Source organism: Plectropomus leopardus, chromosome 2, assembly GCF_026936395.1.
Source record: "Plectropomus leopardus strain MGB_pleo_1.0 chromosome 2, ASM2693639v1, whole genome shotgun sequence".
Taxonomy (NCBI): domain Eukaryota; kingdom Metazoa; phylum Chordata; class Actinopteri; order Perciformes; family Serranidae; genus Plectropomus; species Plectropomus leopardus.
The window spans coordinates 9,417,292-9,439,292 of NC_142177.1; the positions used below are offsets into that span (position 1 = coordinate 9,417,292).

Here is a 22,001-nt window from a genome sequence, read left to right on the forward strand (position 1 = left end):
CAATTTGAAAATCAATTTGATTTTTATAGTCAAGTATATAAGTATAAGTATATAAGTATAAGTATATATATAGACAGACGTATATCAAGGTCTATATTGATAATTATTATTAATGCTTGCTTGCAAAAGTGGCCAAAAAGCACAGCGTGATATCATATATTTGAGTTTCAGCACTGGAGTTATTGGATTTGGGAGAGAGTTTTTCATGTTTTCTGATATTTTTGGATCTTCTTTAGGCCATAAGAATACATCCATTGGAGTTTGAAAATGGGCGCAGTTCCGCCTTGGTTGTGAAGTTTAAAGTAGCATGAAATGAGTAGCGCTCTGTATTAAATGCATCAAATGGGGGTTTTCCACTGTGCCGTCCTCTAACTGCCAGTCGCTTAAACTCTTTTCACCAATCACAAAGCTTAAAGAAACTATTACGTAATGCGTCTTTGCCAAGTAGCACCGCCCATTTCTTTGGGAAAAAAAAGTGGTCAGCTATTTTTTTAGCTGACATCTTTGTATTTTTAGCCGTTAGCCATTGCTGCTAAGTAACTTTTCAAGGTATTTCTTGTGTCAAAGTACACACACGAATAGCACGAAGTCCACGCTGTGAACGAGAGCAGTTACGGGGACCTTGAAAAGGTAAATTTTGGCTGGCTGAGCGGTAGTTTTGTGCTCGTCTGTCTGTCTGCTCCGCTGTGGCGGTAATGGCGGCTGTTGCTTCGTCAACTCCTCGCCGTTTTACGAAAAGGGAAGGTGTAGTTAGCTTAATGGCTCCCCGTATCGCTGACGTCTATTGACGCGCTAACTTGCGTGCCAGTGACAGAGTTACACATATTTGCTCATTGAGACAAAAGCTCATCCATCCTGTGAACCAGAGTAACAAAACTTGACCCGTTTGTGGCTTCGAAACGGTTGTTTTGAATGTTTTTAAGTGGTTAACGTCCGTTTAACTGAACGTTAGCTCCCGTTAACTAGCAACGACAATGTTGCTGAGCTCGAACATTCTAGCAGTTAATGACTGAGAGGATAACTGAACGTTTCAGCCGTAAACGTTTGCTTTGGATGAAGTGGCTCACTTTGTTAAATGTAGCATTTACACCATGGGGGTAAAAAAAAGTTAACATTGTTGACTGTCGGGCCTAGCTATGTTCCGTAACTCCATGTTAACGTTAGTTGCATTGGCTAACACGATTGAACCAAAGAGGAAGTCCAGTGTTAGTTGTCTTAAACTCACGTGTTTTACTTTTGAAGAAACGGCCAGTTAGCTAAAGTAAGAAACTGAATCGGTATCGCCCTGATCTGCTTAACTTTTGCCGCTAAGACTTGTTTATTCTATCAACAAATAGCGCCCAGGCCACAGCGGAGTACGGCACATTACATGCAGGCATTCATGCCGCAGACCGTCATTGTGTTACATTAGCGCCATTGTAAAACGGTAATATTGATTTATTTGTTCCCAGTTACTATGGAAGAAGTGCAGCAGGGCAGCAATGGCACTGAGTTACAGACTGCCAGCATTCCCACCACCATCACAACCTCTCAGTTCTCTCAGATAGCCCAACAGGTAACTAATAGATCCCTTTCAAAATACAATTAAAAAGCTCATAACACCACCGCAGCTCTTGTGCTTGAAACAGTCCACTTTGTTTATGAATGCCATGCTGAAAGAACACTTCAAGGTCTTTAGATGAGCTTATTAATACAGCTACGTTTTCAGATGTCTTTATATGGCAACGTTGTGAACTCTTGAAACACAGATTAACATGTAACATAAATCCAAGGAGACTGCCATGCTGATCATGATCTAAAAAAACAACATAGCTCTTATTGGAGATAGACTATTGGAATAGAAACCATATCTCCAAAATATGCAGTGCTCAAAACATACTTAAAGTAATCACACTCACATTTGCCATATTTATAGTGCTTATTCTCTCTGCTCGGTATATATGAAGTCTTTACAGGAATACTTCAGTCAAAAATTGACCATTTGAACTGAATTTGTGAAGAAAATTTTTTTTTGTCACATACCTTTACGGTGAATGTAAATTCCAAAAGTGGAGAAAATACTTGATTTGAAGTCATAAAGGCTTGCATTTACAAACAACAAAACCATATCAACACATCCGTTTACAAACTCTCAGACAACACCTGAAGTAAAATTCAAGTCGTAAATCGTAATGTTTTAGTGAAAATGCACGTAGGAAGCATACAGCTTGAAAATTGAGACTTAGATTACACTGCAGTAGTTGCCCAAGAGTTTGTAAACCTATGTGTTGATATCATTTTGCTGTTGTTAGACTCAGCCATCTTTTACTTAAGTTCATCAAGAATTTCCCCCATTTTTGGATTCTTTGTCCGCTGTGGAGATATATGAGTAAAAACTCAGTTTTCTTCATGAATATAATGTGATACAGGGGGATTCATTGATATTCAACTGGTCATTTGGAAGGCAAAGTATTCCTTTGATAAAACTACTTATCAACATACTCTAATGATAGGGATTACTGACTCTGCAATTCATAAAAACTAGTCTGTTTACTGGAGTCTAGCTCCTCTATTGCTGTCTTACTTTTACTTTTAAGTCGTAAATGATCCGTCCCTGAAGGGCCTTAAGTTCCTGTTTGAGTTCATAGCACCTGATAAGTAAGTGGCTCTCCACTTTTAGTGTCACAGAGTGTGCTTAAAAACTGTAAATAAGAGTAAACGAACACACGCTTAATCATATTGTGTCGAGACTCATCATGTGTTCACTTAGATGAAGTGTAACAGTGAGTAGGTTTTTAAAAGGGGATTTTAAATGAGCAGTTAAATTACACATTTTCCATTCATCCCTTGTGATATTTAGTCATGATGCAGATAGTTTTGGTTTGAATATCTCAGCCAGCAACAGCCCACTCCATTGATGAATAAATTGCACGGAAAAAAAGAGAAAAGGATTGTGTTTGGAAAAACTTGCTATTAACTGTTTTTTTTGCGAAAGTAATGTCTCTGTTACTCAAGATAAAACACAGCCGTCACCGGAAGTTTTCATAGAGACTTCTGTGGAAACCTTTTACAGTGAGGTCTGTAAATCAACGATAGTAACCATGGCAACTCAGAGGAACATACGTGGACTTCCTTTCACTAACATTTAATCGCATTGGTGCAGTCAGTACTAGATATCTCAATCCAAGGCACATAAAGCCAAAATCATCTTCATGGCTAGATAAGTAGTATTTTTAAGTTTAAGTATTTTTTATGTAAAAGTCTTTGTGACTTTTTGAACTCACTTTTTTGGTGCACACAAATTGATGGTAATTCAAATTGTGTTTTTGTAGATGTCACTGGGTGGTGGTTCTGTGGCCGTTGTACAGCTGCCGGGGGGTCAGTTTCAGGTTCAAGGAGTGATCCAGTCTGCACAATCAGTCATTCAGTCCCCTCCGGCACAGACTGCACAGGTGAGACTATCTGCTTTTCTCAACACTAATCATTGTTTCTAAATGACAGCCTATGTTTAATAAATCGCCCTAGTTTCTTTTCAAAAACCATCAATATGCCATTTTATTCAAGTACTCATATGCGCTTTATTAATCCACCTCCCTCTCTCAAGGCCCTGGATTCAGATAGTGATGATTCACAGGATTCATCAGACAGTGGAGCTGCAGCCCAAAAGACCAGAGAAATACTTGCAAGACGGCCTTCATACAGGTATATATATAAAAAAAAAAAAACACAAGAGACACTACACAGAAACAGTCTTGTGAGATGAACTCAAGTCACCCTTCTCCTCTCATCTTCTAGAAAAATCCTAAATGAACTTTCATCTGAGGAAGTGACACACATCGAGGGAAAGGCTCACAGCCCGGCATCCACAGCAGTGACAGGTGTCACAGCAACCACCCCCCAAATCTACCAGACCAACACCGGCCAGTACAGTAAGAAATCCTCCATTCCTCAGTACCTGCATAAAAAAGTGAGCCACAGAGCAGGGTCAGTGAGCCTCTGAAATGGAGAATGTTATTCATTTTTGGGCCATGAATTTTTAAAAAAAAAAAAACACATGTACACAGATGGGATTTTTGCAACTGCCATTGTAATAATAGTACTTATTGTATGTTTAGTATTAGTAGGCTCACCTGACAGAGTCTGTGTACCAGAAACTAAACTTCTTTTAGGCTAATAGGCAATATTCCCCAAAGTGTAATCTGCAGTACCCTAAAACATTAACATAGCCAACTGAAATATGATTTTTACATGTGCTCTCCCTAATGTTGATGCCATTTGTGTGATTACTTTAGTCACCATAGCTGCTAATGGCACAATCCAGCTGGCAACCCCAGGGTCTGAAGGTATTCAGGGGCTACAAGCTGTCACCATGGCCAACTCTGGTGGAGCCCAGCAAGGCACGACCATCCTTCAGTATGCCCAGACGCCTGACGGCCAGCAGATACTGGTGCCTAGCAACCAGGTTGTTGTACAAGGTGAGCAAAACGTGGCATACTCTAAGAAAATGTATCTGAATTTGTAAGTGTCTAGGCCAGTTGTATCTGCTGATGTTGTCACCTTTTACACGGAGATTCCAGCAGGTGGTCATTTGAGTTAAAATATTCAGGCTCCACATTTATTTTAGTTAGAGAGGCAGGCTGCTACTAGCTGTGCTGTTTACCTCACAGGCATGGAGACGGAGCAACACTTACTGTCAGGACAACCTTCCAAAGTAGTAAAATCCTGCAGTATAAAGTGTACTATAAACTGCTGTGCGGTGTCTTTGTGACTGATAAGCCTTCCAGCTGGAGTCATAGTTTGTAGTGCTATTACGGTTGAAATGGGGCTTTACTTTAAGGTGCATTACCGCTAACAGGACGATAAGAGTGTAATCAAAATCAAGGTTGGACATTTTAGAAGCCTGTCCTTGGGTAAACTAGTTCCTGGTTTTTCATTAGGGGCCGTACCCGACTGAGAATTTTACAAGTTGAATCAGATTTGGCTGTTTAATATAAATATTTGACAATTCTGTTCTTTTTGTTGTTGTTGTTGTTGTTGTTGTTTTTTTCATATAAAGTTTGAATGGACTCAGCGGGACATTCTGTGTGGTGGTGGCATTCACTTAATTTAGTAAACAAGCCAAGGGCGCTAACAACACTAGATATCAAACAAAAGTCAGAGATTGTATCTTAATAAGTTGCTGTGAGCTGTAAATTCAGCATTTCTAAGCAGAAGAGAGAAGACAACGCTGTCTCAGAGCCTTTTGCTACAGAGTCATTGTGTCAGCTGCAGCGCATCAGCTGCAGCTTGTATCATAGAGTATCATAATAGTCAAGAGTGCTTACTGCAGCAAAATCTAGGGTCCAAAATGTCCCCAGAAGTACATTGCACAGCACACTGACTAGCAAAAAAAAAAAACACGACTGCTGGACTTGAAGCAACATCTGCTACCTTCTTTTGACTGTTGTGTTTCCCTCAGGTGCAGGAGGAGAGGTGCAAACATATCAGATCCGCACAGCGACCACATCCAGCTCCCTGCCGCAGACTGTAGTTATGACGTCTCCTGTGGGGCTATCTCAGGGCAAGAGTGACGACCCGACAATGAAGAGGGAAATCAGGCTTGCAAAAAACAGGTAATTGAACAGTTTATTTTTTATATGCTAGTAAGTTTTGCAGTGCCTCCATTACAATAATGATGTAGAGCTGAGATGGATTACTAGATAGATTACTCATGGATTGTATATTACCTTTGTTCTATTACATGTTGTGATTTTTTACTGGCAAATAATGACAAATAACAAAGCCAACAGCACAGAGGTTGCTATGAGCAACGGTCATTTACCAGAATCTTTTGGCTGCCTGGCGATCTCCCTCCAGCCAGCTGTCACTTCATGTTTTATGTAGTTAAGTATGATGGAACTGTATACATAATTCCTCATTTACATGTATTAGTCCGCCATTCCTTATCAATCACAACACTTTCAAAGCAAGTGACAGGAATAAATAGAAAGAGGGCATCTACAAAACTTCAGCTCTACACTGCGCTCTGCATCGCCTGCTGTTAGTTAGGACACTTCCTCAAATTCAAAATGTTGCCATATAGGGGAAGTTTTACTTTTCTTGAGACACTAACTGCTGTCTGTTCTTGTCACCCCAAAAAAACACATGACTTTTCTTTGATCTCCTCCATGTTGCCGTGCTCGGCTCACGGTGGCTCTGTGGCTCCATTGGTCCGTTCATAAATGTCACTTTATGTTAATTGCGTTGTCTCATTTCTCATTACTAATTCAATAAAAGTTTGATTTAATGCTGTGACGCTCGGCACAGGTCACTGATGTACACTACTTTTTAATTTGCCCTGAATGTGGCATGATGCAAAATTCCAGTTCAGTTGGTTTACATAAGATCAAACCAGTTTAAGCTTCATCCACAGGACCAGACTGGCAAAACCGGAAACCAGCCCAACTCTACTACATTTGTTACTTGTCCATATTTACTGTTATAGCTTTTACAACTGTACATTATGATGCACTGCAGGCGCAGCCGTTGCTTAATCTTTCAGTCGGACTAACAGCACAATTTGTCTCTTTCAGAGAGGCAGCTCGTGAATGTCGACGGAAGAAAAAGGAGTATGTTAAATGCCTGGAAAACCGCGTAGCAGTTCTTGAAAACCAAAACAAGACCCTTATCGAAGAACTCAAAACATTAAAGGACCTTTATTGCGTGAAAACAGGATAACCTGTTTGGTTAGAGGTCGAGGATCGGGACAGAATGTGGGAGCAGCACAGCTCAGCTGGTTGGACATGAACGCGGTTTCTGGGAACACTTCATTTCAGGCTGAGATCCTCTTTTTTTTTTTACTCTGTTTGATAGATAAAAGTGACTTGTGATGGCAGTAAGATGTACTCGACAAAGAAAAAAAAAAGAAATTGGCCATTTTTCCACCTGTTTTTTAAAAATTTGCTAATGCTATAACATTTATAGTTGTGTACATTTTTAATACTGGGAGGTTTGAAATTGTGAGCTTTAACTTTGAGTCTCAGTTTGTAAATGCATCCCTTTCCTTTTTTTTCTTGTGTTTTTTAAAATGTTGCTGTCGGATTATTATCCTTTTTTTTATATTCTGACAGCATTTTCAGAATTTTGACTGTACAAATACCACACAGACATAATTCCTGTTTATTTTGTGAACCAGCAATTATCCCCCCATTTCCCTATAAGGAAATGTTACAATTGTCATTCCTTATTTTTGTGCAATGGAACATAAAGGGTAACAGAAAAGATAACCTTGAGTGAGGTTTGTTGGGTTGTTTCTCAGCAGTTACTTAGACAATCAGGGAAAAAGCACAGTGTCCAGGTAATATTTATTATGTACATCTTGGGAGGGTTGGGGAACAAGAACAAACAGTGTATGAAAATGTTGCTGATTCTGTAAGTAAATAAATATATTTTCACTCAGTAAATGCAGCAGGGTTAATGTATTTGTGTTTAATTGGACTGGTTTTGCTATTCTGTCAGTGGCAGCCCTGTGAAAGTGTTTGCAGAAGAAGTCTATGGAGACAAACTGTAAAATGATCAGAATATAACTGGGTTAGCCGCCAGTAAAATATTCTTTGTAGTGACTAATGACCGGGCTAAGAGTGAAAATATGATATACCCTCTGAAACCCATGAGAGGCACACTGAAATCTGCCCAGTCCCCCCTGCAGTCATTTGACAGAGTATCCCATGATGTGTGGTCTTATCATGAGAGAAACCTCTGGGGCCTCCATGTGTCTGAGGTGAAGCTCAGAAAAACCAGCTGCCTCTAAATCTCTCCATGTTGCTCTGGTAACCGTGCAGCCATCTCCAAGGTAGTACCACAGAGGCTCAAACACCTGCTGGATGAAGTGTGTCCAGGAAGAGGGATCTGAGACGACGTGCTCCAAAAAGTAGAAAGCTCCACCCTGTGTGAGAGAAAGACAGACAACAGAAACATTTAACAGTGTGTTTAATCAAAACCGGTTTTGTAATTTGCCTCCCGGTTGTTTGTTAGGACTGAGAAGAGGGAGGGAACAATAGATTTAAGTTGACTTTTCTGAAGTGACTGTGCTGATTATTCAAATTTCTGACGGTAAAAACAAACTGTGCAGCCTCCTAATGTAACGTGTTTAAAATAGACAAGAAAAGAGTGCAAATGTGTTATTATGCTGGTAGAATGTTATTTTTTAAAATGAATCAGACTTAGGTAATGCTGATAGGGAGTCTTAAATTTGACTTCACACGTTCTGCATGCCACCTCATGTCCTAGACTGGATTACCAAGTGACCTCAGACCCTCAGAGGGTCCCATATAAAGCTAGATTCACTGCACATCAACGGTTGTTTAGAGTCTGGGATTTGCATCGGTGCAGTTTTAACTGTGGCGGTTCCTGCATTATTAGCAGATCTTGTAACCTTGTCTTGTAGAAGGGCCCTGTGAAAATCTAGTTTTAGCTTACTTATTTCCACATACAAAGGTACACACTGTAAACCAGACATCAGGTGGTATTATTTCAGAGGACGAATGGGCCAGGATAATCGATCTGTTGTGCTTGGATACCACAGAAGACCAGGGGGGCATATAATTAAAATTATAATATGTTTCAGTATGTATAACATATTAATTGCCTTTTGATTAGCTTTTGATGTGCTTAGCCTGGACTTCTGTGGGAGGGTCTGGGGGATCCTCCTCTGGTACTTTTTTTATAAACAAGTTCTATTTTGATGTTTTTTTTATGCACACTGACACCTCAGTAACATGAAAAGTGTAAAAAAAAAAAAACCCAGTGTAAATGAATTATTTTCATTGTGAATTAAAAAATGGACTGTGGGCCACCTGGCACCTTATCGCAGGTCAGATCTGGCCCACGGCCTGTGAACTTAGTATCACTGATGTAGTAAAAAATCCTTTTTTCCCTTTATTTTGACACTTCTTTTCCTCACTTCCTGTCCTCCCCCTTTCCTCAGCATTGATTGGTTCCTTCCACTCTTGGCTTACTCCTCATTAACCTGATAGAGCTCACCTTTTCACTCATATATAAACCCTGCACACCTTTTCAGTCACTCTGATCATCACATGGAGCAGCAGTGCATGCAAGCTTCTTTCTTGTTAGTTTATCGTGTGCGTGGTGGGTTTAACTGCAAACATTATTACTCTTTATTTAGACATTGTTTAATCTGACTCAAGCTCTGACAAGGGTGTGGCTCCCTCTTTGTTTTTTGACCTACAATTTTTTTTTCTCTTGGATCCTCCATGACTGATATGGGGAAAATGCATGACCCTCCGTCCACCATGAATTAGTAATTCGATTTTTTAAAACTAACCCTTTGATGTTTGAGAGTTAAAAGTTGAAGATTAAATCCTGGAGTTGAGAAAAGTCTTGTTTTGTCTCTTGTCATAAATGCTGGTTAGTTTGTGCAAACAATTCACTCCTGGCCAAAGTTTTAAATGACACATAAAATGGTGATTTTGATGAAATATCACTATTTAATCTCAGACATTTTTTAGTCGCGAATGATAGAGGATCATCTGAAATTTAAAAATCCAGTGATAAATTCTGTGTTTACAGTTTCTGGCTGTGATAAATGCTGCAATTTTAAAAGTTTTATTTGGAAGGCATGTTTTCTTAAAAAAAAAAAAAAAATCAGTGGTAAAATGAATGCAAAATACAGCCATTTAAAGTTGTAGGCATCCCCCTAGTCCTTAAAAAAAAATAATGAAAATGCTTTAATGAATATCACTGCTATACAGCATATAGCAGGTTACAATGCATTATTTAAAATATAGTGGTGGTTGGTTGTGTCTGTTTAGTGCCCTGGGCCCCACTAACAGGTTAATCCAGCCCTGCAACCTATTTTATTACTGCACTGCGCGACTGCACTTGAAGGCAGCATTTTAGGACTCACTGTCTTGAGGACGCGTCGGACCTCCTGCAGCACCCGCTGCACGCTGCTGACCGAGCAGAGAACCAGGGTGCACACAACAACGTCCACCGACTCGTCCTTCACGTCGTGCATGTCCTCTCCAGAGACCACCATGAACGTGTCATAAGTCAAATGCTTGTTGGCGTCCATGCTCATCCGCAGGTACTTCTCGAAGTGCGGGTTTGGGTCGGTGCAGGTCACCGTGCAGCCGTGTGGGTAAAACTTGAAGTTTGCCCCGCTGCCGCAGCCGATCTCCAGCAGCCGGAGAGTTCCGTCGCTGTTCGCAAATTTGCCCAGGTTTCGAAAAAGATCCCTCTTGGCTTTGTGCATTTTGTCGTTGTATGAAAATGTTATATTGTAGGCAAGCAAGGGGAAAACGCGTTTGTACGCAGCGTACAGACCTGTGATCTCCAGTAGATGTAAGGGGAAAGTGAGCGCTAAGCAAAGAAATCTGCATAATTTCATAAGACGCGTCTTCATTTTATTCTGCGGTGGAAAAAGTGTAGCTGGGGGCATGTTAAGACAGAGCATAATCTTTTGATCTCTAAAGTCGCCTAATACCAAGAAGACAATGTTGCACTGTTACCACACGGCGGCGCAAATACACTGTAATCTACATGAGGGACAAACGTGAACCCAAATCAAAGTCCCCCCCCCCATTTTCCTTTCCTGCTTATATCATATCAGTATTAATTTAATAAATCGATAATCATGCATAAGAGTTAAACTCTTTAATCACCAACTTTCAGACACATCACAATCAGATAACAGCAAAAATATATATATTTTAGGGATACAACAAACTCATGTCAAATCCAGCAGCACATGATCTCTGATCATCTATGGCAGTATATTGATTAATCAGTAAGCAACTTGGAGAAGGAAAGGACAAATAGAAGATTAAACATACTTTTCACTTACACTGCGTATAAAATTAGTAGTGTGCTAATGTTTTTATTCCATGTGTTAAAAATGTCTTTACAATACACAGACTATTTCCATACAAAAATAAAATTAGTATCAAAGTGATTGGCGTTATCTCCATCACTGGTGATCAATCATATCAGAAAGGAGAGCGGAGGCATTAAGTGTTTGGCATATTCATACTCTGGTTGTGAGGGTAGCTTGCTGCAAAACTAAGGAGACAGAATTTATTTCACAGCATAGCCGTAGATGTGGGGTTTGATCATGAACATGAGCGGTGCTTGGATGTGTCTCAGCTTGAGCTCAGAGAATCCAGCAGCCTCCAGATGTTTCCATGTTTCCCGGGTGACCTCGCATCCATCGCCAAAGTAGTACCATGCAGGCTGCAGAACATGCTGGAAGAAGTAGGACCAAGTGGAGGGGTCTGCGACAACATGCTCGAGGAAAAAGAAGGCTCCGCCCTGCAAAGCAAATATTTGTTACAGTGCAAACTTTAAAATGAATCCATTCAACCTGCATGTTGGCTACTTTCATCCATAGAACAATGGAAGGATTACTGAGTGGGCCTGCGGGGCACAGGCCCAGGAGCCTAATATGCAACAAAATCAATAACAACAAAATCCCCCACAGAAAATGCATTACAGCTACAAAAAGACAGAAAATAACTACAAAAAGGGCAAAACAACCACAAACGCACACAAAATAACAAAAATGACACAAAATTACCTCAAAGAGACACAAAACGACTACAAAACAGACACACAACGACTACAAAACAGACACACAATGACAAAAAAACTGCATTCCAACTACAAAGAGACAGAACACCAACAAAGGACAGGGGAAACAACCACACATAAGATGACCTAAAAGACAAACAATTACCTCAAAGAGACACAAATTGACATGAAGAGATGCAAACCACCAAAAATGCATTACAACAACAAAGAGACACACAATAACTACAAAAAGAGGTAAAACAACCACAAAGAGACGCAAAACAACCACAAAAAGGTCACAAAATAACCCCAGAGAAATAAAACCACAAAATAAATGCATGCAAAGACAAAAACTCCAAAAAGGGACAAAACAAACACAGAGAGACACAAACTGACCAAGAAAGGCACAAAGTGACCTAAGAGACATTAAACAACTACAAAGTGACACAGAGACACAAAACCACAAAAATTATGCATTTGGACATTAAAGAGACACAAAATAACAACATAAGTGGGCAAAATGACCAAAACAGGCACAAAATGACCTAAAAAAAAGATGGATGGACAGCATATAGACAGAAAGATGGACAACATAGAGTCACAAAACCACAAAATGTGCATTACAACTACAAAGACATGCAAAAGAATGACACAAAAGAGGCTCAACAACTGTAGTTTGTGTGTGTGTGTGTGTGTGTGTGTGTGTGTGTTGCTCTTTTGTCGGAGAGGTGGGGGGCCTTTTGCATATCTGTGCCCAGGGGCCCACTCTCTGATAATACGCCCCTGTGTGGAAGATATAGGTTTATAATGGAATATTTCGATTTATGGATCCTTTGGTAAAATACAAAGACTTACTGCTTGAGTTTTAATATTGAGTTAACTTAGTCATAGGATGAAAGTCTAAATATATTGTACTTAAATGACACCAAACTGGAACCATCTCCTTTCATATGGGTAATCTTGGCACACATACAGGTCAAAGGTCACAGCAGTGGTGTATGATTAATAAGAGCCTGTTTGCAGTCCAAAGTAAAAAATCTAAATGAAATATATACTAGGTTACTTTGGCTGGTGCCTATGCGTGGTGTCATTTCTCTGTTTCGCATGTTTGGTATCAACATGTTAAATTAAAATCATTTAAGTATACTTTCTTGCTTGTTTAGTAGGATGGTTATCAATTTCCACTGGTAAATTATTAATCCAGTAGTTGCACTGCATTTGCATTTGCAACTGCAACAAACAGCCTCAATAAAAATGATGTCTGAAGCTGCAAATCAGTATTTTCTTTTCAGTGAATTTACTTGAAATGATTGTTTATTAGAGGAGTCACAGATGACTTACTGGTTTGAGCATGCGGCGCGCCTCCCGCAGAGTCTGCGCCGTGTCTGTGACGGAGCAGAGCACCAGGGTGCAGACAACAACGTCCACCGACTCGCTCTCAACTGACCCCATGTCCTCCCCTGAAGCCACCACAAATTTCTCATAGGTGAGGCAGTCGTTCTCGTCCATGCTTTTCTTCAGATATTTCTGAAAATGAGGGTTGGGGTCGGTGCAGATCACCTTGCTGCCAGGCGGGTAAAACTGAAAATTAGTACCGGAGCCGCAGCCGATCTCCAAAATAGTGAGCCGCCCCCCGGGCTTACAGAACTCGGGGAGACTGCGAAACAGCTCCTTCTTCTTGTCGTGCATCTTCTTGTTGTACGTTATAGAAATCCGGTACACACAGAAAGGGAAGACACGTTTGTATATTGCATACAGGCCGACCGCTTCGATCAGGTGGAGGGGCAGGCACAACACTTTGACGATTAAAGTGCAACATTTCATTAGGAGAGACATTTTTCTTCCTGAAGCTGACCTTCGTGGCACCCGCAGTGTCAACAACACACTTTCAAGCTAACGTTACAGGCGTAGCTGTATAATAATAACAGCGTGACGAAACAGGAAGCCCGGTCAAGTTTTGAAAATAAAAGTCGACAAGTATAAATGTAGAGTAATAGGCCTATATGTCGTAAAACGTCAGTTAATCGCCTGGGACATTATTTGCTTAAATAATTAAAATAAAAAGGCTTGTATTTTGGACAGGCGCCTATATTGGGCAGGCTTTTAATTCCTCTCACACAAAACAGTTGCTCAGCAAAGATTAGGAAATATAATCCCATTGGGCAAATTGCCTTTCTTGTTTTTCAAAAACAGAAGAAGAAATCTGTGAAAAATACAATAAAATTACCTGATTTTTAATATTATTATTAAATATATATTTTTTTAGTTTTCAAAGAATTCAATCGCTATGAGGACTGTGACCTCGCAGGACTGATGTTGGAGCAACTTTGACTGAAGTTTTAAATTAAGTTTCAGATTTAGTCTATGGAAGCCTTGTTAACCTTGGCTATTTTCCTACCTGTACCCCTTGGCTTGGTGTTATTGTAGTTGCACTGTATATGTCTTTATGAATATGTGATTTGTATTTGTATTTTTGTATAAAAAGTAGGAAAAGGGTATTCCACCCCTCCCCCTCCTCCTTCTCATAGTAGGAAAAGTACAGGTGAAATTGTTTACATTGGCTTAGTTCCATTAAGTGTGTAATAAGTTATTCCAGTGAGCCAGCATGCACAACAACAGGACATCTTCTAAACGGGGTGCAGCTGTCATTAACGTCATTAAATGCACCTGTGTTACATTGACATGTCAACGTGCGTCTGCCGTGAGAAAGCTTTACGGTCGAATGAACACTGAAGCCATAGATGTAGAAACATAACTAGCCATTCTTTGATAATAACGGTTGAAGTTTGTTTCTCAAGTGGAAATTGAACCACAAAGTCCAGAGCAACATGCTTTAGCTTCAAAGTAAAAGTTGCGCGCTGTTTTGAAGCTCTAAGTGCAAACTGAAAAATGTTAAAAGCTGTTGTTGGAAAGTGGACTAAACTTTTAAACACCATCTCTCAAGCCTAACATTGCAGGCAGTGAGTACTGGAGACACAGGATTTTGGTATTTTAGTGTCATGTCTATAGCCTAAATTTGGCTAACTTTTGGCCTCTGAGTGTTCAGCTAGTTTAACCTTTTAGCTAAGCTAGCTAACTTTTGTGCCATAGAGGGAAAAGCACAGGTGTATTTGATAAAGGTTAATGACAGCTGCATCCCATTTAGACGGCTTCGCTCGCCTGAAGTTAAACTTTGTGTAAAAGCTCAAACTGACCAATATTAACAACCATAGTTGAAAACACGATCAAACTACAAACTTTTTAAGGCCGCCTTTCAAGCCTAACATTACAGGTGACGAGTAAAGGACAAATGATTTTCTTTTTTAGGGTCATTGGAAGAAGTTCAACTAATGTTTAGCCCCTGAGGCCTATCTAGTCTTTAACTAAGCTGGCTGCCTGAATTTAACATAATGAGTCAGTCTGGTTAGGGTTAAGTAACATCGACCCTTTGCACAGATGACATTTTGACATGTCATAGCAGGAAAAGCCCATTCTATAAAATGAGTGACAGCTGCGTTTAGGGGAGGACCTGGTGTTGTGCATGCTGCCTCAATGAAATAGCTTTTTGCCACACTTAAAGGGAACTGAGCCATCATTAGTATTATCAGTTTCACCTGTGCTTTCCTACTTTGACAAGTCAACATGCTGTGAAAAAGAGCCATTAAGTTACTTTGGGTCAACAGTTTGTTGTGTATTAAATTACAAATACACTTAAATGGTGAATATAAGGTTCATGACTTTCAATGTTCATCGAAGCTCCAATTATTAATTATTCAAATTAATTATTATAAATTATCATTGCGGCTAACAGATTAGCAAACAATTTGGGCCAGCAGAAATGGATCGACATGCTAACCACTCTTACGGGAGCACGTTGTCGATCAGCCACAACATTAAAACCGATGTAATGTTCTGCTGGGAAACTCTGGCATTTATGTGGATACCACTCGACATGCACCACCCACCCAAACAGACCCTGCTTCATGGCAATGGCACTCATCGATGGCAGTGGCCCTTGCAGCAAGACAAGCGCCATGTCACTTTTTTATGAATGGCCCAAGGAGTGTGAAGAGATTTTTTAAAAAAAAACGCACATCCAGTAGTGGGTGCTGGATCCAAGATAAGCCAAAATGTGAAAAAATAGGAGCGTGACAAACAGCTCAAGGTGTCGACCTTGCCTCCAATACCCCGAGATTCCAGTCCAATCGAGCATCTGAGGGACAGCTGGATTGGACACAATCTGTGTGTGTCATGGTCAGCACCCAGACCGAGTACCCACATGACCACATGTTTATTATTTAATAATAAATAAAGTTGCCAATAAAGGCCTGAGTGCCAATAAAGTTGGCACTCAGGCCTCATAATCATATGATAAACAATCTCAACTCAAGGTCAATTTACTCGGTTGTTCTGGAGATTTCGACTTTACGGTCTTCATCTAAGAACAAAGTTTGCTCATTTGTCATTTAACTGTAGATGTTTCTGCAATTATTCTGTGAGTCCTTGTCCATGTGGGTTTAAAAGTTGAGTTTGACAGTTCATTCCTGACCCTTTGAAACAACTGTTTTTTAAAAAGAATCTCAGGATCCACTTATTTCAGTTTTATTTTCATTTCAAACACAATTAGCTGGACTAATAAATTAGTACAGAGCCAAAAACAAAACAAAAAAAATGTCACTGTATTACTATTTACCTGGTGCTATGTACTTCTACTGTACTTTAAACCAGTCCTGTGCACTTCTCTCTAATCAAAGTGGGAAAGTTCATTTGAGGTACATTTGGCAAAGTCAGCAGTTAGATCTCAGCCTCAATCCCTTTGTCTTGTAGACATAAAACATATTGTTTCAGAATTTTTTACATCCATTTTTAATCGCCTATCAGGGTCCAGGGCGTGTTGATGCAATGCTGTATGCAAAGAAGCATAGAAACCTTGTCCCCTAAACTCAGATTTGGGCAATCCAGAGACAGTTTCAGGCTACAGTCTGTGTCTATAGTCTTACATTAAGTCTGATGTTTCTTTGTCCACTCTACAGCACACTATGTAGGCCTAAAGATGAATGGAAATGGGGTCATAATCTTAAGTATGTTCATTGTTTGTACTGAAATGCACTAAAATACTAAAATGCAAAGTAGCTGAAAAAACAATGCCAGCCTTTTGATTTCCTGCAGACCTGAAGCTGCAGTTCTTAAAATGTCCACCAGATAGAGACATTGTTGGGTCAGATTTAAAACACCCCTATAAAATCCTCCAACTCTGCACTCTGAAGCGTAAAGGCTTTAGACAAAGGGCCACAGACAGGACAGACAAGAGACAGGATGTAGATTTAACTCTTTAGTGAAAGATTTTTCGTTGATACAGCACAGTAATACAGTACACCCAATTATAGCATATATCACGGATAGGTGTGTGGTCTGAAAGACATAGGAAATGAAATATGCATACATCAGGTCAGTATTGCTGATAATGTATACAGTCCTCACCAGTGATGGAAATTTCAGTTACGATACTATCATTGCTAACAAAGGAAAACTTCAGGCAACAGTAGTCATTTAAAGGTCCTGTTGATACACGTGTTACGAACCAAATATGACTTTCATTATCAATAATATACAGCAAATTAGGGGTCAACAGATTATCTGCCCGGACGATTATTGGGGCCGATATTTGGCATTTTGCCGATTATCTGTATCGGCTTGTCATTGTAATGATGGGTGATAAAACTGATTAATTAAAAAATGCAAAAAAAGAGTCAGCATGGGAGGAACTTTTCCTTTGTAAAACCTCAGGGAGCTATTTGGATGTATTCATTTTTTTTAAAATTTAGATTTTCACTTGACTTTATAAAAAAAAAAAAAAAAATTGCTGGGAACCTGAACGTTTTAGTTTTCATTAAACATTTACTAAAGGCATTTAAACAAAGGTTTTGTGTTGGAGTTTGTTATATTCCAAATTCTAAATATTGACAGAAATATTTTATTTTTTATTGTAAATGCATATCAGTTCCAAATAACGGTTATTGGTTTCATTAACTACTAATAATCGGTATTGGTATTGGCCATATATAACCACTATGAGTCGACCCCTACAGCATATCAACATCACCTTAATACCAAATATCAACATCAAAGGCTGCCTGCGGCTTGATTGTGCTTTAACAGGACAGTAACACGCCTCCAATTAACAACACGGGGATGTTAATTAACACAGTTGGGATTACAAAATATATACGTAGGCCTGCGTGCTATCAGGTATCTTGACCTGGTCTATCAATGCCTGTAGACACATGCCAGGTAACCCCAGAAAGTCCGTTTGGGATGTTGACTCTTGCAGCTGTGACCCGAGGTGAGCGCTCGCTCCCGTCAGATGCTTGCTCGGGCGCGCGCATGCAAGCCGCTGACAGAGAGGTCCGCCTGATCAGTCTGGGGACTATATTACAGACTGTGAGCAGTGTGTGCACGTTTGTACTCTAAAAACTGCAAACAAACACAGAGAGCTTTCTCCTGCTGCACACGGCATTATATAACATTTATAATACAAAAACCACTCTATAATGTACATACAGTCACACACCGTCTGCTGAGTGACCCATATACAAATCTTTATGTCTGTCTGTTTAAGGCCACATGGTGTGAACATAAGTGCATGCATGGAGGACATGCATTTATAGAATTGGGTCCACAACCATCATAATGCTTCAGAAAAGTACCAGAATATTTTTATCTTAATTTGTTGTCCACAGGGGTTTTAGTATATGATGCTTTTAATATGCATGCAGAAGAAGTTAAAATTTTGGTTGCTGGATTTACAGAGAAAAAATGAGCACAGGTGTAGATTTAAGCAATACGTGACAAGACGCTGTGGTTTTAAGTAATAAACCACGGCCATAAGGGGCTTAATGCTGTCTAAAAATGATTACCACCTATATCTGGCAATGTTTCATAAAATAAAAATACAGTAACTGAAAATACAATAAGTTATTGATAGAAAATAATCATTCTTCTGCCAAGAAATGTAGTTCTGTCAGTTGCATACGTCTACAGCTGTTGTAAACAGGAAGAGAATACTTGGACATAGCTGCTCTCATGAACACCTCTTTGTTTAATTTTTCATTTCAGACATTGAATTGGCCATTCCTTGTGAACAGCAGCTCTGGACACTGCAGCAACAGAAAGTTTGTCGATCTGGCGGGGAGTCACGATGATGTGGGATAAGATCCTTGGCGCAAAAGGATTAAATGCAGGTATCGCTTAACTTAAGAATTTTCAGTATTACTTGGTACTGAGTTATTTTGGTCCATACTTTAAAGGTATCGAGTACCGATACTCAGCCCTAGTAAAAATCAATTACATAACAATCATTGGCAACTAATACGCTAACTTTCAATCGCCCAGTTAGTTGTTGTGTAACCAGGCTACACTGTAACAAAAATAACACCACAAGCTAATGACAGAATAGCTAAAGAAAAGTAAAAATAATAGGGTACAAATAAAAATGTGCAACTGGCTAGTTTAAGTTACACTGTTAACTTAGATAGATCATTGGTTTGGTTCATAAAAGGTCAGTGGACTGCACAGCAATATTTATATATACACACACACACACACACACACACACAAGTATTTATCTTACAAATTAGTGACACAGTAGGTTCTCCAATTGCTCAAACATAAACCCCCCTTGGCTCTTTCCCTAACTGCGCCTTTTTTTGTGTGCATTCATTTAATGATAATGTTGTGTACTTCTGACCGTTGTCGTCCTGGTAGATGGTCAATGGTTCATCAGTTGGCAGTTGCCCTCTTAACCTTTGTGTCCCATATGACAATAGGTGACTATTTGGCGCAGTAATACTGAAACTGTAATGTAACCTAATTACAGCCACATGTTTATAGAATATTTTACAACGGCTATAAACATAGCTCAGCCAATCATAATTAAGGACTGGAACAATACATTTTATAAATTACAATGAATGATTAGCAAATTCCATTTAGGCTTCAGTTTGCGGATCTTGGTGTTATGCTGGACACTGGTGCACTATCACACTATCATGGCTTACTCTGACACTTGATAGAACAAAACCATAATTATATTACTAACACCTGCTTTTCCCACTCTGGTAAATCAAACTGTCTCCTGGAAGAACGGCATATAAACAATCAATTTTACACAAATCTGTGTAACAAATGCAGCCATTAAAGTTAAGGCAAGATAAAAATGTAGGTGTACATGGTTCACAATTGGTTTACCTTAACCGTCCCACACTGGTATTGATTATAGGTCCACTTAACTCTGGTGGTTTTAATCAAGAATAAACAATGCATCTTGACTAAACTGCCTCACTGGTTTATATTATAAATAAAAATAACTTTTGAATTAATTATTTTTGATACTACACTTGGAGCTCTGGTGTCAAATTATTATTATTTTGACACAAAATCTCAGAAATCTCGCATCTAACTTAAGTAAAGGTATTGCAAGAATGGGTCAAGATGTTAAGGTGCCATAAATAAACTCTTATGAAAAAGCTCAGTTGTTTTAAATATGTCTTAGAACTTCCAGGTCTGATTCTCCTAATAATATCTATTACGCACCTACGTTGTTCTCATAGCACATCCAGATGAAAACAAATATGTTGCCAATCGCAATACCATTCCCATCCAGAATATCACGGACTGCTGTTACATGAACAGTGTTTTTTTTTTCTGCTTACGATGCTGCGGTCTCTTGTCCGTTATTGAAACTAAAGGCATTTACCGACGCTCCCTAACAATTTGCTGAGAGTCATCAATTATGCAGGGTAGCCGCACGCACTGGGAAGGAAGATAGCAGCAACAATATGGCGACAGCCGCAGTTACTCTCGACTCTTTTCTACATCTGCAGATCAGTGACAGCTGTCTGGATTTCTGTTAATGCGAGAAAAAGTAAGTAGACAATCTGTTTTCTGCTTTGTCTGGTATTTCGTGTCGCGGGATGGATCGCAGTCCTACTTTGTCGACTGACTGCATCCCAGTGCCGCAGAGCGGTCCCTCTCTCAGCATCTTTTCCGAGCAGTCTGTGGAGGGCTCCTTGCCAGTACATGGACAGATATGTAAGCGAGGTGCCGGTTATCGAGGAAGATGAGATGTGATTTTTTTTTTTTTTTGGAAGGGGTAATCACGGAATTGTGACGCGGCGCGGTAGAAAACAGGGAGACGGCAGGTTATTTGGGGTGTTGGCCTGCCGCTGGATGGGATGACATTTCACTGTGTCAGAATGTGAAACATACGCATATGGGATACACAAGTGAGATCACGTCAAACTTCTCTGAGTGCCCACAATAACTCGCCTGCATGCTCCAAGTGCACGAAAAAAATGCGTCGCTTGCAGAATCATTTTAGGTTGCAATCTCCTCGCTATCAGTATTTTATAACTGTGATAGTTTTATCCCCCCCACACCACTACCCCCACCCCCACACTCCACCTCTGCGCCCCCCTCCCTCTTGCAATCTCTTTGGAGACTGTATTGCGTGAGGAGGAAGGTGCGTCTTTAGTTTGGCAGTCCTCAAAGGGGCCGCGGCACCCTTTTCTGGTCTTTTCGCGCAGTCTCCCCCAAATTTCCCCATCATGTTGTTATTCTGCAGCTTATAAACCTGCACCATAAGAAGTCTGTCGCCGAGATATTATACGGGTGTGGTACAGCCTTAAGGCCGTTTTAGTTTCTCTCCCTCTCTCTCTCTCTCTCTCTCTCTCTCTCTCTCTCTCTCTTTTTGCTGTAAATAAATCATTTTTTTTAACATGTGATATGATGCGGATGCTGCGGGTCTGCTTTGAGTTGAGGCCAGGGATGTGTTGTTGTCGGGACACGGCTCGTGCATTCAACTGACCCACTCTGAGTTTGTTAGTTAGAGCCTATAGCAGCAATAACCCACACTGCAGCATTTTAGGCTTTGGCCCTATAGGACAAACGGCGCGCCTCGGTGTTTAAACAGTGGACTTCTCTGGAGACTACACAGGCTAAAATGCACTCTCAGGCGATGAATGGCGCTCACATAAGACATGCAATGTGAAGGGGAGCGGGGGGGGGGGGGTCTTCATCCCACACAGGGAGAAAGTTCTCCGACTAGAGGTTGTCTTTTTCTGTTTATCTCACAGTGGCCCAACGTCCCGTGCCTCATAATTCACGTCTTTACGTATCCCTCATCCGTCCTTTTGAGGTGTTTTTTTCTTTTTTAAAACCTGAATTATTATAACTCATCAAAATTTCCAGTCAGGACGTCATAACTTTACCTGAAATTGTCTCAGCTCAGACATGAAGTGGCCCCCACCCGTACAGGATATGAGGGGCCTCCTTACTATTTGGCTGCCAAGTTATCCTCCCAGAAATGCTGGACTTGGGCCTGTTGGGCACACCTATCCTCAGTGATGCTGTGGATTTGGACTTACATTTAGTGACAGGCAACATTTAGACATCACTGCAGGAAATAAGGGATGTGGAAG

At 40.1% G+C, this 22,001-nt stretch overlaps 4 protein-coding genes across 9 annotated transcripts in view; 2 read left to right on the forward strand and 2 right to left on the reverse strand.

Moving 5' to 3' along the window:
- The first annotated feature begins 442 nt into the window (after nucleotides 1-442).
- On the forward strand, nucleotides 443-7,421 carry atf1 (activating transcription factor 1). Of its 2 annotated transcripts, XM_042499743.2 has the most exons (8): nucleotides 443-630; nucleotides 1,452-1,555; nucleotides 3,312-3,431; nucleotides 3,584-3,681; nucleotides 3,775-3,908; nucleotides 4,272-4,454; nucleotides 5,438-5,591; nucleotides 6,552-7,421. In XM_042499743.2, the coding sequence occupies exons 2-8, from the start codon at nucleotides 1,457-1,459 to the stop codon at nucleotides 6,694-6,696; spliced, it is 933 nt and encodes a 310-aa protein (XP_042355677.1). In that variant the 5' UTR covers nucleotides 443-630; nucleotides 1,452-1,456; the 3' UTR covers nucleotides 6,697-7,421. The 2 variants fall into 2 exon arrangements, with proteins under 2 accessions (XP_042355677.1, XP_042355687.1); XM_042499753.2 differs by lacking the exon at nucleotides 1,452-1,555.
- Nucleotides 7,306-10,495, reverse strand: LOC121952894 (thiol S-methyltransferase TMT1A-like). Its single transcript, XM_042499765.2, has 2 exons — nucleotides 9,884-10,495; nucleotides 7,306-7,903 (listed from the first exon to the last, which is right to left on the reverse strand). The coding sequence occupies exons 1-2, from the start codon at nucleotides 10,430-10,432 to the stop codon at nucleotides 7,667-7,669; spliced, it is 786 nt and encodes a 261-aa protein (XP_042355699.2). The 5' UTR covers nucleotides 10,433-10,495; the 3' UTR covers nucleotides 7,306-7,666.
- A 122-nt stretch (nucleotides 10,496-10,617) lies between these two features.
- Nucleotides 10,618-13,460, reverse strand: LOC121951028 (thiol S-methyltransferase TMT1A-like). The gene is made up of 2 exons (XM_042497201.2): nucleotides 12,886-13,460; nucleotides 10,618-11,286 (listed from the first exon to the last, which is right to left on the reverse strand). The coding sequence occupies exons 1-2, from the start codon at nucleotides 13,378-13,380 to the stop codon at nucleotides 11,053-11,055; spliced, it is 729 nt and encodes a 242-aa protein (XP_042353135.1). The 5' UTR covers nucleotides 13,381-13,460; the 3' UTR covers nucleotides 10,618-11,052.
- Nucleotides 13,461-18,637: 5,177 nt separating this feature from the next.
- scn8ab (sodium channel, voltage gated, type VIII, alpha subunit b) overlaps nucleotides 18,638-22,001 on the forward strand; it is a 68,770-nt gene continuing 65,406 nt past the window's right edge. For 4 of the 5 annotated variants that reach the window (XM_088084154.1, XM_088084159.1, XM_088084149.1 and 1 more), the window contains exon 1: nucleotides 20,288-20,446. The gene's annotated coding sequence lies outside the window, so the exon portion shown is untranslated. Of the gene's footprint in view, nucleotides 18,765-20,287; nucleotides 20,447-22,001 lie in introns of those variants that run through there. The other variant, XM_088084156.1, reaches the window with a different exon arrangement.